Genomic DNA, 19,896 nt, shown 5'->3' on the forward strand with positions numbered 1-19,896 from the left:
AGAGTTAAATTAACATTGATTTTACAATATAAATTGGGGTCCCAGGGATAGAAATACCAATAAATGGGAGTCCGGAGCCTAATGCATGTCAAACTGGGGGTCCTTGAAATTAAAATGATTTAGAATCACTGCTAGAGCTGTACAAAACAATCTCTTATGGGGGTCCCTGGCTTATCTTTTCAAATGGGGGTCCGTGGGCTAATAAGTGTCAATTTGGGGGCCCTAGTTTGAGAACCACTGTTGCAGCGGTCACTACGAACGTGAAAACCGCTGAACCGTATGCCGTAGTAACGCTTTTCCCCGTACTGCCAACTCATCTGCAGCTCTACGGTATATCTGACACGCTGCGGTACGTGCTCCATGTCTGACATGCCGGTGAACTTGAATTGACCTTTTGGTCACAGAGGTCACTATTTCTCAACATGAATATCTCAGAACGCAACCGATGTCGAGTTACTGCACTAAGGAGTGCCTTCCTGAATGATGTAGCATAATATTGGTAAATGAGTAAGATAGGCGGATTGAACCAGATCTGGGGGGCGGTGACGATCCAGCATGATCCAGCAAACTTGAGGAACTATAAGTGAGCGAGTGAAAGAGGGAAGTGGCGGACAAAGAGAAGAACAAGAACTGCTAGAAGGAGTCAGCTTTCCTCTCCAACTCCGAGGTAGGGTCCATTTTCTTACTGTACAATAGTGTAATATACTGTGCAGACTGATGAATGACATATCTGGTGAATCAAAACTATCGTTAATTATAAATAAGTTGAACTAAGTTTTGCCTATTTCAACAGTTGAACTGGTTGCCTTTAAACCTCACTTGTCGGCTGCAAACACGTGATGGGAAATGAGTGCTGTAAAGTACCGTGTTTCCTACAGTATGTAGGAATAACATGGGGAAACTGTGTTGTTGTGAATCATAAGTATTTCATTGACCAATGTATTCACATACTTAGTGTTAATTTAAATCTCCACTTAGTACTTACTTGCACTTTACATACTAATTAGAGCTAAATGTTTACACTTTCACTTTTGAGGTTTTTTTTAATTCAGCATAAGGGAATAGGGTGGAAATTTATTTTATTTTTATTTTTTACACTTTCAGAGTAAGATTAATACTGTGGATTTGTTCTGTGCTACTTATTGAAGTAGATACAAACAATAAGTGTGTGTGTGTGTGTGTGTGTGTGTGTGTGTGTGTGTCTGTGTGTCTGTGTGTCTGTCTGTCTGATAGCAGTCAATAGCAGATCTACAAGCTCACAACTTGCTTGTAGGCTATTTTAACTTTTTCTTTAAAGTTACATTTGTGGAATTTATGGAATGTCTTTAAATGTACTTTATTCATGAAATTATTTTTGAAAAATGTTTTTAATGTATGAAAAAAATATAATATACAATTTTTAAACGTAATCTTTTGAAATAATTAAAAAAAAAAAAAAAAAAAGGCGGGATATTTACTCGCAACCCAGAAAAATGGGAAACCGTGGCCTTCTTTCACTACTTCCAACTCCATCACATCACGTCTTTTCCTCTCCTTCCCTGCAGCCACTACATTGGGACGGTCCTATCATCACCACCACCACCATCATGGGGGAATGGTCATTCCTGTCGGCCCTGCTGGACAAGGTGCAGTCCCACTCCACCGTCATTGGGAAGGTGTGGATGAGCGTCCTCTTCCTCTTCCGCCTCTTCATCCTGGCCGCCGGCCTGGACAAGATCTGGGGCGACGAGCAGGGCAACATGGAGTGCAACGTCCTGTCGCCCGGCTGCCGCAACGCCTGCTACGACCGCTCCTTCCCCATGTCCCACCCCCGCTTCTGGGTCCTCCAGATCCTCTTCGTCTCGTTGCCCACCCTCGTCTACCTCGGCCACGTGCTGCTCGTCATCCGTGGCGAGAACAAGCTGCGGCGGAAGCTGGAGCAGAAGGTTGTTATTTATTGTGATTATTAATTGTGTTATATTGTTTTTAGACTGATGCTCAATGGTGGAAAGTAACTAAGTACATTTACTTAAGTACTGTACTTAAGTACAATTTTGAGGTATTTGTACTTTACGTAGTATTTCCAATTTCCAATACTTTTACTTCTACTCCACTACATCTCTGATCCAAATGTTGTACTTTAACTCCACCACAATTATTTGAAAACTTTAGTTACTAGTTACTTTGTAGATTTTGATTATTATTACTTAACATACATTAACCACTTCAGACCTATATACATTTCGGCCATTTGAAAATAGCAGATCTACAAGCTCACAATGCGTCGCGATGCAACGCTTTGTGAGCTTGTAGATCTGCTATTTTCAAAAGATTTTTATACATGAAAACTTGAAATGGGACATTCTGCATTATGAGTACTTTTACTTTTGGTACTTTAAGTGCATTTTGACGCCAATACTTTTGTACTTTTACTCAAGTACATTTGAATTCCGGACTTTTACTTGTAACAGAGTATTTCTATATTGCAGTATTGATACTTTTACTTAAGTAAAAAATTGCATACTTTTTCCACCATTGCTGATGCTACAGGTTCTTTGGTTAAGGAACGATTCTGGTTCCTTAATCCATTAAGACCGGGAACGCATCTGTGTGTCATTTTAAGATTTCTTTGGCTATTCAAAAATAGCAGATATACAAGCTCATAGCACGGCACCCTATTTTTTTTTTTAAATCTTGGAAGATTTGTGCAAATCTTTGAATATATATATAATATATGTTTTTAAAGCGAACATTTTTAACTCCGATCTGTGCTTCTGGGGGTCCCTGGAACAACATATTTTGAGATGGGGGTCCACCAGCCAAATGCATATCATTTTGGGGGTCCTTGACATGGAAAAGTTGGAGCACCACTGATATAGCAACATACTGTTAGGATATGTATTATGGCCGCGGACCCCCATCTCGAAAAGGTTTGTTCCAGGGACCCCCTAGAAGCAAATATTTGAGTTACAAATGTTCGCTTTAAAAAATATATTCAAAGATTTGCACACATTTTCAAGATCTTTCAAAAATAGCAGATCTACAAGCTCATAGTGCGGCACTCGGACAAAGAGCATCTTTGCAAAAAAATGTCTATATTGTTTTAAGGTCTGGAGGGACGGAGCGGTGAAGGCGCCCAAGTACTCGGACGAGCGCGGGCGGGTGGAGATCCGCGGCGCCCTGCTGGTCAGCTACACGCTGCAGCTGCTCTTCAAGATCCTGCTGGAGGTGGCGTTCATGGTGGGCCAGTACTACCTCTACGGCTTCGTCTTCATGCCGGCCAAGATCGAATACGAGGGCTACCCCTGCCGCTCCAAGATACAGTGCTTCATCCCGCGGCCCACGGAGAAGAGCGTCTTCATCGTGTTCATGCTGGCCGTGTCGGCGTTCTCGTTGCTCCTCAACGTGGTGGAGCTGTTCTACCTGCTGGGGTCGAAGGTCAGGGCGGGGAGGAAGAGGAGGACGAGCTACGGCGGCGGCGGCGGCGGCTCCGCACCGCCGTTGTCCGCGGAGATGCACTCGTTGAGTAAGGCCACGTTCTGTTGAGGGACTTGGACCAGTTGTTGCCAGGTTTTGTGTGAGTGGGAAAAAAAAGTGACCAGGTCTATATGAAAACGAGCCCAAAAGAAGAGACCAGTTTTACCACTTGAGCCCTATAATACATCAGTTTTTGACTCATATTTAGGCCTAATGTATTGTATTTATGTACACAACATTTTGGCAACATGTATTCCTCTACATGTGTTCACATATAATACTGTTAATGGATATGCAAAATAAACATGTGATGAACACATGAATGCATCATTATTACAATCCAATAATATGACTGTGAAATGGGCCATTTTGCATAATAATGAGCACTGTTATTTTTGGTACTGCTGTCAATACTATTGCACTTTTATTCAGTAGCGAACATGGATAAAATCAGCATGCCATGTCGTCACAGTCCGCTCCTCAGCCCAAACGTACTTTATTGTGTTTATACATTCTCCAGGCACCTCTTATTTTGTAGTATTGTTCCTGTGCTTCCTGTTCGTTCTCGTTGCTGTTTCCTGTCTCGTTCACCTGTGTTAGTCCTTGTCTATTTATACTGTCCTGTGTGCTCAGCTCGCTCACTGCAGTGTAGTGTGTGTCACTTATTTGGCTAGAAGTCTTCTGTTCGTATTTTCTGAGTCTAGTTACCCTACTCATACCTGTATCAGAAGCAGAAGCGTATAGCCAGCGCTGGGCAATGCGGGCAGTGGCCCACCCACCCTTGCCCCACTGCTAAAAGAAGGACCGAAACATTACTGCACTCGGGCAGCAAGTCAACTTCCCCTAACAACACCTCCAAACATGTCCACTGTTAGAGCATCACAAACCACATGCACATTTCCAGTGGTGTAAAGTAACTTAAGTACATTTACTTAAGTACTGTACTTTCCAATTTGCTGTACTTTTACTTATACTCCACTACATCTCAGAGGCAAATATTATACTTTTAATATACTAATATTTGAGAACTGTAGTCACTAGTTACTTTGTAGATTTGGATTATTATTACAAAACATACATTACCCACTTCACCCCTATATACATTTCGGCCATTTGAAAATAGCCGATCTACAAGCTCGCAATGCGTCGCGACGCATTGTGAGCTTGTAGATCTGCTATTTTCAAAATATTTGTATACATTTTAGCACTTGTGAAATGGGACATTCTGCATAATGAGTGCGTTCTACTTTTGGTACTTTAAGTATATTTCTCATACCAATACTTTTGTACTTTTACTTTAATTTTGAATTCTAGCCTTTTACTTGGTACAGAGTATTTCCACATTAGAGTATTGATACTTTTACTTAAGTAAAAAATGTGAGTACTTTTTCCACCACTGCTCGTTTCTGTTTAGAGCCACGGTGATTAATCGCTCAACAAAAGATGACTGAGTGGGCAATTCACACCCTCAACAACACCTCAGTAGGAAACGCACACAAAATGAGTCACCAAAAAAGTTCTATGTCTCCTAGCATTTGAGAGAGTTTAACTTAATGTTTGAACTACTATCACATTTTCAACTGCAAGCCCCATTGTCTCATGCTGTAGTAGACTACGTATAATCAGTGGTGGAAAAAGTAAAAGTATTAATACTGCAATGTAGAAGTACTCAGTTACAAATGAAAGTCTGGAATTAAAAATGTACTTGAGTAAAAGTACAAAAGTATTGGCATCAAAATGTACTTAAAGCACCAAAAGTAAAAGTACTAAAATGTTTGAAAATAGCAGATCTACAAGCTCACAACACGTCGCATCGCGACGCGTTGTGAGCTTGTAGATCGGCTATTTTCAAATAGCCTAGGTATAAAATAGGGCTAAAGTGGTTAATGTATGTTTAATAATATCATAATTTATATCTGAAAAGTAACTAGTAACTAAAGTTTTCAAATAATTGTAGTGGAGTAAAAGTACAATATTTGCCTCTGAGATGTAGTGGAGTAGAAGTAAAAGTACCGATAATTGGAAATACTCCAGTAAAGTAAAAGTACCTCAAAATTGTACTTAACTACAGTACTTGGGTAAATGTACTTAGTTACTTTACACCACTGACTATAATGGACAGAGGACGACGTGGGCTTTTGGTTGCACATGTTTGAACATTATTTGAATTGTTAACTTTGTTTGCTCTGTTGTAATCACAAGGACGTGTCATGTTCACATCTATCTGCCTGTATTCTGTCAAACCTACTGTGCATCTTTGAGAATTAATAATGTGTATCTGCAATAGCCAGGCGTACCTGTTGTGATCATATTTGTAATGAAAACCATTGATAATCGTTGCATATTGTAGCCTATTTTTTACTCACGTTTATTTTTCTTGTATTATGGTGCAATAGCTATTTCTCAATAGACATACTGTAGGCCTATCGGCCCGTGTTGAGTTATATTTTCATGAATAACCAGAACATACTGTAGCCTGCTTCTGAGGCTAACAAACATATACTGTAAAGAGATCACATCTCTCAAAAGTGTTGTGTTTTTTGTTTTAACCGCTTTGAAATAAAAAAATAACACTTTTATACGTCAACATGGAGACTAAATTCTTCAGTCATTATGACAATATTATCATCACACACACACACACACACACACACACACACACACACACACACACACACACACACACACACAGACACACAGACACACACACACACACACACACACACACACACACACACACACACACACACACACACACACAGACGAAAACATTCATCTCCATCCCTGGCCTACGGCCTGGTTGAGATAAAAAGCATGAAATGGGTCATTATTTAATAAGTGTGTGTCTCTGTGACTCTACAGATGGACCAGCCCTCAGTGGAAGTAGAGCATACTAGAGCCATTAGCCTATAATAGGACACAAAGGAGACGTGATGCTACTGTAGCGGCTATAATATAGTGAACTTGTAGATCAGCTATTTAGAGCAAAGTCACTTTTGGTATTTCCACCCGACAGACGATTTATTTGTTTTAATTAATCTTTTGTTTAATGGTGTGATCGAGGCAAAGGATGTGTGTGTGTGTGGGGGGGGGGGGTACTGTACAATTTTGAGGTGGTATTACTTGAGTATTTCCAATTTTCTGTTCTTTTACTTCTAGTCCACTACATCTCGGAGGCAATTGTACTTTTACTGCACTGCAATTATTTGAAAACTTTAGTTACTAGTTACTTTGCAGATATAAATTATTATATTATAAAACAGCCGCGAATTGGAGTACATTTACACCAACAATACAATGCAATATTAATCACTGTACAGACACACTCAGTTTGTGCTGGAAGCTTATTATTCTAACACGTTCCATGGTTTGATTACACTGTATACCACAGGGCTGTGAAGAAACCAATTAATTATTAGTGTCACAGTCACACTATTCCTCCAAGACCACAAGAGTGTGTGTGTGTGTGTGTGTGTGTGTGTGTGTGTGTGTGTGTGTGTGTGTGTGTGTGTGTGTGTGTGTGTGTGTGTGTGTGTGTGTGTGTGTGTGTGTGTGTGTGTGTGTGTGTGTTAACATCTTTCCTATAGTGCTGTGTTTGCATCTCATGGCCACTTGGCTTCAGCCCAAACAAATACCCTGAGGCCTTTTATACAAACTCTCTCCACACACACACACACACACACACACACACACACACACACACACACACACACACACACACACACACACACACACACACACACAGGCTAAAGTGACACTCCTTAGCTATGAGACTGCAGTTTTGTGTAAAACTTTTGAGTTTGGTCTCATTATAATCTTATAGAAGCCCTCGGCATTAGGACCAGTCAACACACACACACACACACACACACACACACACACACACACACACACACACACACACACACACACACACACACACACACACACACACACACACACACACACACACACACACACACACACACACACACACACACACACACCTGGCCAGTGCTTGCTCTCAGATGTCAATAATGATGACTATTCTATTATTCTGCTGTGGAAGTCCTTAAAGCTACGATCCTGAAGTTATTTTAATGGATAAAACATGATTTTATCCAGCCTGTATGCTAGAGTAATAGACTACATGTAGTTACTAGGAGGTGGGTCTCGGCCCTGGTGTCTGGTAGGACACCTACTGGTTGACAAGCAGTACTGCCTAAAGCTCATAAGCGCAATAAACCCAAATAGCAGTCATTAAGCGAACATACAATTTACGGATCGCAGCTTTAAGAATACTCAAGAAGACTAAAGAATCCACATGTTCAGATCCATGGAACACACGCACACGCACACGCACACGCACGCACACAAACGAGGGAAGAAGGGAAGGAAGGACTGCGGGAGGGGAAGGAGAGAAGAGATGAAAGAGAGGGTTGTGTGTGTGTGTGTGTGTGGGGGCCTGGGGGGGGTCAGTGCGTTCATATGACTTTCTCTTCTTCCACTATAGGTTCAAAGCAGCAGATCGTTGTTGCAACTTTTTGTTTTTTCGTAAATGTGAAGCGTAAAGCGTCAAACAAAAGCATCAAAAGTAGCAGATCTGCGAGCTTGTAGATCTATGCTGTCTATTATTTTATTTGAATCCTGAAAAGTAACAGTTTTGGACTTAAGAGGTTTCCACCAGACAGGATCTCAACTCAAATCCAACAACAGATGTCAGAAGCTGATTGACACAACTCAATCACAGATAGAAAAGTGTTCACCCCTCCTCCTCCTCCTCCTCCTCCTCCTCCTCCTCCTCCTCCTCCTCCTCCTCCTCCTCCTCTTCTCCTCCACATCCCTCCATCCATCAGGCCTTTAGCTCATCAGTGCTTCTCAAACCTTTTCATGTCAAGGACTCCCAAAGTGACGCGCTGTGAGCTTGTAGATCTGCTGTTTTTGAATAGCCAACATATGAATGGATAAAGTGGTTAAAATGATTGTGATGCTGTATTAACTTTAGCTGGGGACCCTTTGGAATCCCCCCCCCCATAAAGACCCCTGGGGGTCCCTGGACCACACTTTGAAAACCACTGCTTTAGCTATCCTCTCTCTCTCTCTCTCTCTCTCTCTCTCTCTCTCTCTCTCTCTCTCTCTCTCTCTCTCTCTCTCTCTCTCTCTCTCTCTCTCTCTCTCTCTCTCTCTCTCTCTCTCTCTCTCTCTCTCTCTCTCTCTCTCTCTCTCTCCCCGCACGTCAACCCGCCAAAAAAATCAATTTGTAGAAACATGCGCTCCGCAAACAGGGAAATAAATAGAGAACACAAGACATCACAATCTCCAAGATCGGGTTTTTTTGTGGAATATAATGTATCCATTATTCTGAATTATGAGCATGTAAAAAAAATACATCGCTATAACACGTCTCTCTTTCTCCTGGAGTTAATTTATTTTGTGTTATTTATTTCACATCTCATTAGTGATATCTCTGTCTGGTAGCGTAGCTTCCTTCCGTTTTGGCCTGCCGTCGTGTCACCTCTCCTACAAAACATGCACACACTGTGCAAAACAGTTCTGCACACCCCTCAAACTCTGACACCTCCCCCCCCCCAAAAACAAAACCCCAAATAAACCCCCAGCAACACAGGGATGTTTATTTAACCCAGGATGACTTCACCCATTTTCAACCAAATCTTCATATAATTGGTCCTCACTAAAGCTCATGATAAAATAGTACCATTGTTTTCTACTTCTACTGTTCTGTGTCTCATAGGAGTTCACATGCACTTCAGAAACCCGCCTACCAGTGACATCATCGTTAGGCATAATTTATGAAAAAAAAAGATGGCTTCCATTAAAAGAGTTATGCATGCATGCTAATTTTCCAAGAATAGAAAGCCTGCAGTTTCTATTAGCTTGAATTCCCCATCGATGATGTCACTGGTAGGCGGGCGGCAGTGACTCAGGGTAGAGAGGCCGGGTAGAGTGAACTGGAAACCGCAAGGTTCCCAGTTCGATCCCGGGCTGGGGGGGCTCCCTCAGAGTTAGTGTGGAAGTGTCCTTGAGCAAGACGCTGAACCCCTAATTGCTCCCGATGAGCAGGTTGGTGCCTTGCATGGTTGCCTCTGCCATCGGTGTATGAATGTGTGAATGTGTGGGTGAATGTAATGCACAATCTATGTAAAGCCCTTTGGATAAAAGCGATATATAAATGCACCATTTACCATTTTAGGCGGGTTTCTGAACTGTCCACAGCCCTCCTCTGAGACACAGAGTGAATAGAAAAAAGTGGTGCCATATTATAATGAGCATCAATTAGGACCAATTATATGGTCCTAGAGTACACCCTGTTCTGGGTGGGCTGGAGGAAGCCTTCCCCCTCAGTGTGACAGATAGCAGAGTGGTTACCAAACAGCGCTGAGCCCTGACCTTGTAAAGGGATTTCTCCCCTTCGCTTTTCCTTAAGCAGTTTGGGATTAAAGGATGAAAGAAATATGCTGGATGTGTCTCTCTCTCTCTCTCTCTCTGCGTGTGTGTGTGTGTGTGTGTGTGTGTGTGTGTGTGTGTGTGTGTGTGTGCACGTGCGTGCGTGTGTGCGCACGTGTGGGAGAGCGAGAAAGAGGGTGTGTGAATATGTGACTGTGTGTGTGTGTGCGTGTGCGTGTGCGTGGGATTGCAGTCCAGTGGAATAACAATTGAACACTCAATCACAAAATTCACATAGAATCCAAATATATTGCAGTATTGCTTATAGTGAGGGCAGTATACATACAGGTATATTGCATGGCAGTGCATACGTGTATGGCACAGTGCATTGCAGTGCATGGCACGGTGCATGACACGGTGCATGACACAGTGCATGACACAGTGCATGGCACAGTGCATGACACAGTGCATGGCACAGTGCATGATACAGTGCATGCACACATTTATATTTTTTAATGGTTTGATCAGCTTGCATTCATGCATCTTCAACACTGTCTATCTCTATAAGAGCTTAAAATGCTATGAGATTGCATCACTGAGCTACAACACTACACTCCCATAATTACCTCCAGTGTGTCCTGTCCAGACCGAGACCTTGAAACAAGACACACTCTCTCTACCCTGTCACTTAGAGGAGAGGACACACACACACACACACACACACACACACACACACACACACACACACACACACACACACACACACACACACACACACACACACACACACACACACACACACACACACACACACACACACACACACACACACACACACACACACACACACACACACACACCCCAAACTAAATGCTGCCCTGCTCAGTATACTTGGCTCAGACCAGTGGTGGAAGAGGAAAAAGTATACTCATATTTTGTACTTGAGTAAAAGTAACAATACCACAATGTAGAAATACAAATAAAAGTCCGGTATTCTAAATTTACTTGAGTTTAAAAGTACAAAAGTATTTGCATTAAAATATAATTCCTACAGTATATCTGTAGTGGAGTAAGAAGTACAATATCAGCCTCTGAGATGCAGTGGAGTAGAAGTAAAAGTATAGAACATTGGAAACACTCCAGTAAAAGTGAACTTTTACTTAACAAACAAAACGTTGGCCTGGTCTCAGTACTTGGCATTCTGGAGGACCGGAGCAGCGTTCCGTTCGCCAGGTTTGATGAACAGTGCTGTAAAGTAACTAATATACTCAAGTACTGTACTTAAGTAAGATTTTGGAGGTATCTTTTACTTTACTGGAGTATTTCAATACTTCTATCCCACTCAGAGAAAAATATTGTACTTAGTACGCCACTACAATTATTTGAAAACTTGAGTTACTTTATAGATTTAGATTATTATTACAAAACAAACATACATGAACTACTTCAGCCCTAAGCTTCGGCTATTTGAAAATAGCCGATTTGCAAGCTCACAACGTGTGATGTTGTGACACGTTGTGAGCTTGTAGATCTGCTATTTTCAAATATTTTGCATCCATTTTAAATCCTGTGAAATGGGACATTCTGCGTAAAATGAGTACTTTTACTTTTGCTACTTCAAGCCTTTTGATGCCATTACTTTTTTACTCAAGTAAATTTTGAATACCGGACTTTTACTTGTATTAGTAGGCTAATTCTACATTGCTTTATTGCTACTTTTACTTAAAGGGGTAGTTCACCCCCAAAATAACTTTTTTTCTATTGATTACTGACCATCTGGAGCCTTGAATTCATAGATATTTTTTTGTTTTTGTCACATTCCTAAGCCAATAATTTGATTATAATAAATGTGTCCCCATTGATTCCGGTAGGAGACACAAATGCATTTGTGTCTCCTACCGGAATCAATGGGGCTAAATTTATTATAATCAAATAATAAAGGAAGGAATGCGACAAAAACAAATAAATATCCATGAATTCAAGGCTCCATGGGGTGAGTAATCAATAGAAAAAAGGTTATTTGGGGGGTGAACTACCCCTTTAAGTAACAATTGTGAGTATAGAATACTTTTGCCTCCACTGCAGACCCGTGCGTGTTCATTCCAGAGCAGGCGTTCCGTTCGGCAGGTTTGATGAAACGCTTCACGCCGTCTTGCCAATAAAGCACTAAACCAAGGCGTGAAGTGTGTGTGTGTGTGTGTGTGTGTGTGTGTGTGTGTGTGTGTGTGTGTGTGTGTGTGTGTGTGTGTGTGTGAGCACCGGCTGCCCAGTCTGACTCAATCTGATTATCACACAGTGACTCATGCTGTTGAGCTACAGGAGGAAATGTCAAGAGACCAAGTCACACTCTCCTCTCCACTGGACCTGTTAAAACACTCCCCTCTCCATTGGACCTGTTAGAAATGTAAATTAGGAGGCAGACGTGGGGAAAAAAGGACGAGGGAACGGAAACAGCACCTCGTTTACCCTTTAAGACCGGGAACGCATGTGCGCCATTTTTGGATTTCTTTGGCTATTAAAAAAAATTTTTGTATCATGAAAATGAGTGCAAATCTTTGAATATATACTTTTTAAAGTGAACATTTGTAACTCAAATATTTCTTCTGGGGGGTCCCTGGGACAAAACATTTAACAAATGTTCACTTTAAAAAATTATATACCGGTATATTCAAAGATTTGCACACATTTTCAAAGAAAAAATATATCAGATCTACAAGCTCATAGCACAGCACTCACAGCACAGCTCATAGCACACTATAGTATAGCAACAACACCTCATTAAACTACACTTTCAAACATGTTTGGGGTCATTTTAACGTCTACTCTGGCCTTTGTGTTTCAACCCAGACAGTTTTTAAGTTGAGAGACGATTTGCTGTTGAACCAAAAGATTTTGCAGCAATTTGCAGCCCCAGCCTGACTAACAGCACGTTAAATCAGTACGGCGGGGCGTACAACACTCAGGATGAATGCAGTGAGGGAGTGATGTGGTGTGTGTGGGGGTGGGGGGGGGGGGAGGAGAGGAGAATGAGTGAGTCCTCAGGGACACTCGGATATCACCTCCTCTGTAACTCCTCACCACTGCAGAGGAGACGAAAAGGAAACACACTCAGACACACCGAGAAGAAGACGACAGGGTGATGGAGTGTGTTTGTGTGCGTGCGTGCGTGCGTGCGTGCGTGCGTGCGTGCGTGCGTGCGTGCGTGCGTGCGTGCGTGCGTGCGTGCGTGCGTGCGTGCGTGCGTGCGTGCGTGCGTGCGTGCGTGCGTGCGTGCGTGCGTGCACACCTGCTGGGGGGCGTGCCTATACTGCCTACTGTATGTCCTGGCTATGCAAGGGATAATCAATGGGGAGCGGGGGAGAAATAAACCCAGACAGGGTGATTAGACTTCGGTCTTAGGTCTTCATCACCCTGAAGGGGTTTATTTCTCCATAATGACCCGCTCCCCATTGACTATCCCGCTTATTACACGGCTACTTAATAAAGAAATTAATAAATTGACCCAAAAGTAACAAGACGAAGGATGCATTAATTCATGCCAGGTGCGTCCAATGCAACAACGGGAAGTGTTGATGAAACAGAATCAATATTGGGTTACTGCATCGTCTATTTCTCACTTCAAATGTTTTCAAAAACATTCCTGACAGCAATATTTAGCTGTAATGACACGGTGTGTTTGTTTACATTGCTGTCAGGTTGGATATGGCACAAAAAATCAATGTAATAATGGACTTTAATAGCCCTGGACCTTTTTAATTGACAGTTATTATTATTATTATTATACATTAACTTAAGGCCCTTGCACACATAACAGTACAATGATATCTTTCATTGAACAATCAGTTATTAACGTATCTGAAGGCAAGCAGGAATCACACTGAGTTGAATTTAGAGAAAGACTGACGTGCCATCGCAAACAATTGCCTGTCAGCAATTTTGAAGTGGTCATGCAAGACGTTAGTTATAATGCTGCCTCTCCCATGTTGGAAACGTCAAAGCTTTTGCCACATAGTTTGCATTCCAGTGCCTAGTAGGAGGTCTTTTCTGACTGCACTTATGTAGCCAAACATGGTTAAACTTCTCTACAGCTAGTAGAGTAGATTCACCTTATTTCCTCAAATTGTCCCAAAACTTTGGGGGTTTTATCATTTCCCAAACACTTTTCCAGACCGGGAAAAATCAGTTTTCAAATTCCATGACTTTTTCCAGGTTTTCCTTGATGAGCGCATAAACCCTTAAACATTTTTGAAAATGTGTCGAATTTATATACTATATATAGCGAAAAAAAATTCACGCAAATCTTTGCTTCTGGGGGTCCCTGGCATACTCAGATACATATTATTATGCGGGTCCTTGACATTAAAAAAGTTTGAGAAGCAGAACTCTCGTGCACCTGCAGCTTGGCCTGACGTGCACGTGCACACCGCTGGGATGACGTGCACAACACACCTCTAAGCCTGACGTGCACACACCGCTGTGTGACGGATCGCTGGTGAACATCTTCCCCTGCATCGCCCTCTTCTCTCAACATGACTCTGTTTTTCCTTTTTTTTTGGGGTAAGATTTATTTGGGGCATCATTTTTTCTGCTTTATTTCAAAGATGTCAGTGCAGAGAGACAGCACACCAAGGACACAGAGGGAGGAGGAGGCACGCCAGACGAGATGGGGATTCAAGCTGTCTGAGCCGTCAGGCAGGCTCCCCCCAAAAAACATGATTCTTAATGACAACATTGTCGACTGTGCTTCACACCACCGTGTTCCCACTATAGGAGAGAACCTGCTCCTACTGTAGACCAGGATATATTCCTAGAACTTCTACTGTTTCCAGTTTGTACTTGAACATGGTGAAGCTGGTAGTATCTATAGTGGTAACACGTACAGAGAGATATTTTTGACTGCTATAACTTGGCGTAATGGGGATGTACTGTATGTACTGTAGGTGTTGTGTCATAAATAATCCAAGGAATCCAGGTGCAAAATACATGTGATACTATATCGTCTGTCGGGTGGAAACCTCATATGTCCCATTTTTTCTCTCCAAAAGCATCAAAGGTAGCAGATCTACAAGCTCAAAACGCGTCGCGTTTCGAGCTTGTAGATCTGCTTCTTTTGACACATTTGTGTGACACTGCAGTATGATCAAGTAGGGCATAAATTTACAAAAACAAACATAAAGTTAGAATATGGAGATAAGAGGTTTCTGCCTGATAACAACATATGCATTGCTATGGTTTTAGTTTTAGGCCAAAACGTAAAGCATGCTGGTACAGCGCCACCATGAGGTCTATTTGAACAATTTGTAGTGGAATGACTTCATCGGCCTGTACGAGGAACCTGGTCCGCTGATATGGTATACTGTAGTAGTTTCCCAGATTAACTTTTGTTACAAGTTGCTTTCTAGATTTTGATTATTATCGCAAAACATACATTAACCACTTCATATACATATCGGCCATTTGAAAATAGCCGATCTACAAACTCACAATGCGTCGCATTGTGAGTTTGTAGATCCGATATTTTCAAAAGGTTTTGGAAAGGATTTTTGGTACTTTAAGTGCATTTTGACACCAATACTTTTGTACTTTTACTGAAGTAAATTTTGAATTCCGGACTTTTACTTGTAACAGAGTATTTACATTGCAGTATTGATACTTTTACTTAAGTAAAAAATGTGAGTACTTTTTCCACCACTGGTCTGTGTGGTGAGGGTGAGTCCATTTTGCTTCAGAGCTGGGGTGGGTGCAGCGGTTTACTTTAGACTTCATCAGACACACACATGAAAAGAGCAGAACATTTTCAGGTCAAAAAATGATATATTATTTAGTTTATGTCCGTTGCAGCGAGGTAACAGTCAGTGTCCCTGAAGACTCTTATTGCTCCATCTTTCTGGAATGCTCAGCCACTTTGTCTCCAACCACACACACACACACGCACGCACGCACGCACGCACGCACAAATACACACTCACACACACATCAGTGGTAAATTGAGCATTTACAGTACATAGTGCCTTTATCCAAAGCGTTTTACAATGTGCATTACATTTACGCAACACATTCACACATCGATGGCCGGAGGAGGAGATCATGCGAGGCACCGGCCGACAGTGGTGGTAAAAGTACTCACGTTTCTTACTTAAGTAAAAGTATCAATACTGCAATGTAGAAATAATCTCTGTTACAAGTAAAAGTCCGGAATTCAAAATTTACTCGAGTAAAGGTACAAAAGTATTGGCATCAAAATGTACTTAAAGTACCACTAGCACTAGGGGGCACGGTGGCGCAGTCGGTAGCGCTGTTGCCTCACAGCTAGAAGGTCCTGGGTTCGATTCCCACCGGGACGCTGTGGGCACTGGGGGCGTGTCTTCTCCTCCGCGTCATCAGCGCCCATACCCTAGGTGGGGTTGGCGAAAGGGCCTACTCTGTGTGGAGTTTGCATGTTCTCCCCGTGTCTCCTAGGGTAGTTAATACCCTCACAAAAACATGTAGTAATCCTGGTCACTATACCGCCTCCCCCATGACAGCCGGGGCGCCTGATGGAGGGGAAGGGAACTGGTTGGAATAACGTGTTCCTTCCACGCGCTACGTCCAACCAGGGAAACTCCCCCCTGTCAGGTGACAAGAAGGTCAGTTGGCTCTCATGCCTGAAGGAAGCATGAGCTCGGCCCTGGCCTCCCTACTGTGGGGTGACAGGTGTAATACTGGTGTAGGGCTGGTGTAGTGCCCAGGATCACTTAGGAAATTGGCACCGGGTGAAAAAAATGGGTTACAAAAATTGCGGGATAAAAAAAAAAAAAAAAAAAAAAGTACCACTAGCACTAGTTATGCAGAGTGTCCCGTCTAAAATGTGTAGAAGCCTTTTGAAAATAGCAGATCTACAAGCTCACAATATTATCGCATATTTCCAAATAGGCAACGTTTACATAGGGCTCATATGGTTAATGTATGTTTTGTAATAATAATCCAAATCTACAAAGTAACTAGTAACTAAAGTTTTCAAATAATTGTAGTGTAGTAAAAGTATGATATTTGCCTCTGAGATGTAGTGGAGTAGAAGTAAAAGTATAGAAAGAGTCAAACATGGAGCGTGGTGTTATATTATGTATTTTCCTGTGTGTGTTGCCCTGTGTAGTGATGTGTCATTCATGATCGATTCGTTCAAAAGAACTAGTTCAATTGCCGCGAACGTGAACGAGCTCGTTCACTTTCTGAAACTGTTACGTTCCTGCGCGACGTTAAAAAAACCGCTCCCACGATGGTGTCTTACACACATTATAAAACATACATTAACCACTTTAGCCCTATTTTATACCTAGACTATTTGAAAATAGCAGATCTACAAGCTCACAAACCGTCGCATCACGACGCGTTGTGAGCTTGTAGATCGGCTATTTTCAAATATGTTAGCACTTTTACTTTTCGTACTTTAAGTATATTTTGATGACAATACTTTTGTACTTTTACTCAAGTAAATTTTGAACGCTAGAAAATAGCGCTACTGAACGAGAACGTGAACGAATCATTTGAACGAATCATTGCCGTGAACGTGAACGAAATCGTTCGTTCACTGAAATGAACCTTTTTTTCCCACCACTAGCCCTGTGGATGTTTTCCTCCTCACTGGTGTGTTTGTGAATGAGTGGTGAGGTGTGACTGATAGAGTACCAGCTGGTGTGAATGGTAACTGAGTGAGTGGCTAACTAGTAGGTGGAGCCAGGCTGGTGATTGGCTCCTGTGATGATGGGCTCAACTATAAAGCTGGCTGGCACCGGACTTTCAAATGTCTTCAGCCAACGTCCAAACACCAGGGTCCATTATTGTTGTTGTAATGTTCATGGGCCAAAGAGGGGGGGTGTGTGTGTGTGTGTGTGTGTGTGTGTGTGTGTGTGTGTGTTGATTTTAACAGCTAATTTTGATTTAGTTTTAGTCAAAGTCTTTTGATCAAAATTCCATTTAGTTTTTTGTCATATTTTAGTCATTTGAAATGTTTTAGTTTTAGTCAACTAAATATCATAAGATTATAGTCGACTAAATCTACACAGTTGAATTAGTCGACTAAAATGTATTTTGGCGTGCCTTGATGGCGTTGTATTGGCTGATTTTACACTTGGTTGCATGCTGAAAACGCATTGTGAGCTTGTAGATCTATTTTCAGAGTGCAACACCCGAGTGCAACCAAGCATAACATTACTTGTCTTAGTTCTACTGGATCTCTTCTCCACTAGTCCTTCCTTATCATTTTAGTCTAGTTTTTATTTGTTGACGAAATTGTCAATATATTTAGTTTATTTTGTATTTTTTTATTTAGTTTTTATTTAGTTTTCGTCAGTGAAAAAAGGTATTCGACAAACATTTTTCGTCATAGTTTTAGACGACGAAATCAACACTGGTGTAGGGGTGGGTGAGGTCGTTTGTGTTGTAGTTTGTCTTCTGTTTTGTAGTTCGGTTTTTATGATCACACCTTGAGGTAATGTGTACACACTTTATGTTGAGACTTAGGCTCCCCCATAGGCCGGGTCGTAACACGTGGTTCAGAAGGAGGGGAGCTGCTCCCTGGCATCTGGCAGCTGTATGGGCCACCTGGCTGCTGACACACGTGGATGAAAACTGCCAACATCATGTAGAACCCCCAGTACTTTGAGTCAAAAGTATACATACTTCTGCTCAAATAGAGTACCTTAGCCCTGATGTCATCTTGGCATAATCATAGGCAAAAAGATTGCGTCATATAAGAACTGCTTTGTTTTTTTAAAGGTCAGATATGACTGTTGTTAATGATATTGCGTTACTGTACATTTGATAACGTCTGTATTTGGAGAAAAACTAAATATATTTTTGGATAAATTGGTACTTTTTCACCATCAGTTGATGCTTCATATCCATATGAGTGAAATCGCTGGGGTGATTTTGTTTATTTTTGGAACACAGCTCTGATATGACGCGATCTAAGATTTGCCTATGGGAATTTCCAATGCAAAGAAATACTCTGTGACCCGGCCTCTAGCGGCAGTGATTGCGAACGCGGAAGGGCGGCGCCTCCGACCAAGTGGAGCTTACTATATCATCGTGCTTGCGTTGTGTGTGTGTCTGTCCCATATTTATGGTCTTTCCGTGTGTGTTCACGCTCTCATTGGCTCGCGCCCCCATGTGACTCGAAACTCCGTGCTGAAATGCCAGCAGCTGCACTGCCTGTATACAGCGTGTGTTCACGCTCTCATTGGCTCGTGCCCCCATGTGACTCGAAACTCCGTGCTGAAATGCCAGCAGCTGCACTGCCTGTATACAGCCGGCAGAGTGCGGCAGAGTGCGGCAGAGTGCACTACTACAGTGTGGTTGAAATATGGCAGCCACAGTCAATCTGCGTTCGCCTCGAGCGTTCGCGCGTCTTACTTGTGTCAGACTCTATAATTCACTCAACTACAAGGGAAAGTTGCTCTGTCAAAATTGTACTTGAGTTAAAGTACTGGGACCATTTTTCTTCTGAAATAAAAGGCCTCAGATGTCTGTTGATCCATAACAGTAGCTCTGCCCAGACGGTTCACTTGGGGCAGCCAGCAGAAATGTCAGTCATTTCACAAAGTCCTCCAAGTGTGTCCTTTAGTATCTGTTTCCAATGTCCAGTTTCAGTTCCTTTCCTTCTTTCTTTCTGCTTCTTAAAATAGTCTTTCCTTTGATCTGTAGAGGTGTTCTCCCTCTCTGTAGAGGCTCTTCTTTGATATGTTCTCCCTCTCTGTAGAGGCTCTTCTCACAGGAGAACAAACTGAGAAAACCTACTTTTTGTTTGACTGTGTTCTTCGTCCCACATTATTGTGTCTTGTATTTTTGGATTCTCTGTTTTGTTGTCGTTTGCTCTGAAAGTGTTTAGTCGTGGTTTAAGACAGTGGTTCAAACTTTTTCACGTGAAGGACCCCCCAAAATGATACATGTTTGGCTGAGGACCCCCATATGTTGTGACAGTGACCTCCAGAAGCAAAGATTTGTTTGCTTTTAAAAATACATATATGTGCCGCGCTATGAGCTTGTAGATCTGCTATTTTTGAATGGCTAAAGTATAAA

General features: G+C 42.0%; 1 protein-coding gene across 2 annotated transcripts; it reads left to right on the top strand.

The window, feature by feature from the left end:
- Window positions 1-607: 607 nt before the first annotated feature.
- LOC308082098 (gap junction Cx32.2 protein-like) lies at window positions 608-6,000 on the top strand. Of its 2 annotated transcripts, XR_013932898.1 has the most exons (4): window positions 608-667; window positions 1,545-1,925; window positions 3,088-5,063; window positions 5,579-6,000. XR_013932898.1 is itself a non-coding variant. In XM_080423714.1 (3 exons), the coding sequence occupies exons 2-3, from the start codon at window positions 1,587-1,589 to the stop codon at window positions 3,523-3,525; spliced, it is 777 nt and encodes a 258-aa protein (XP_080279840.1). In that variant the 5' UTR covers window positions 608-667; window positions 1,545-1,586; the 3' UTR covers window positions 3,526-5,180. The 2 variants fall into 2 exon arrangements, 1 of the variants encoding a protein (XP_080279840.1); XM_080423714.1 differs by lacking the exon at window positions 5,579-6,000 and having other exon boundaries at window positions 3,088-5,180.
- The last annotated feature ends 13,896 nt before the right edge of the window (window positions 6,001-19,896 follow it).

This window comes from Gymnoscopelus braueri (genome assembly GCF_963280865.1).
Source record: "Gymnoscopelus braueri genome assembly, chromosome: 3".
Taxonomy (NCBI): domain Eukaryota; kingdom Metazoa; phylum Chordata; class Actinopteri; order Myctophiformes; family Myctophidae; genus Gymnoscopelus; species Gymnoscopelus braueri.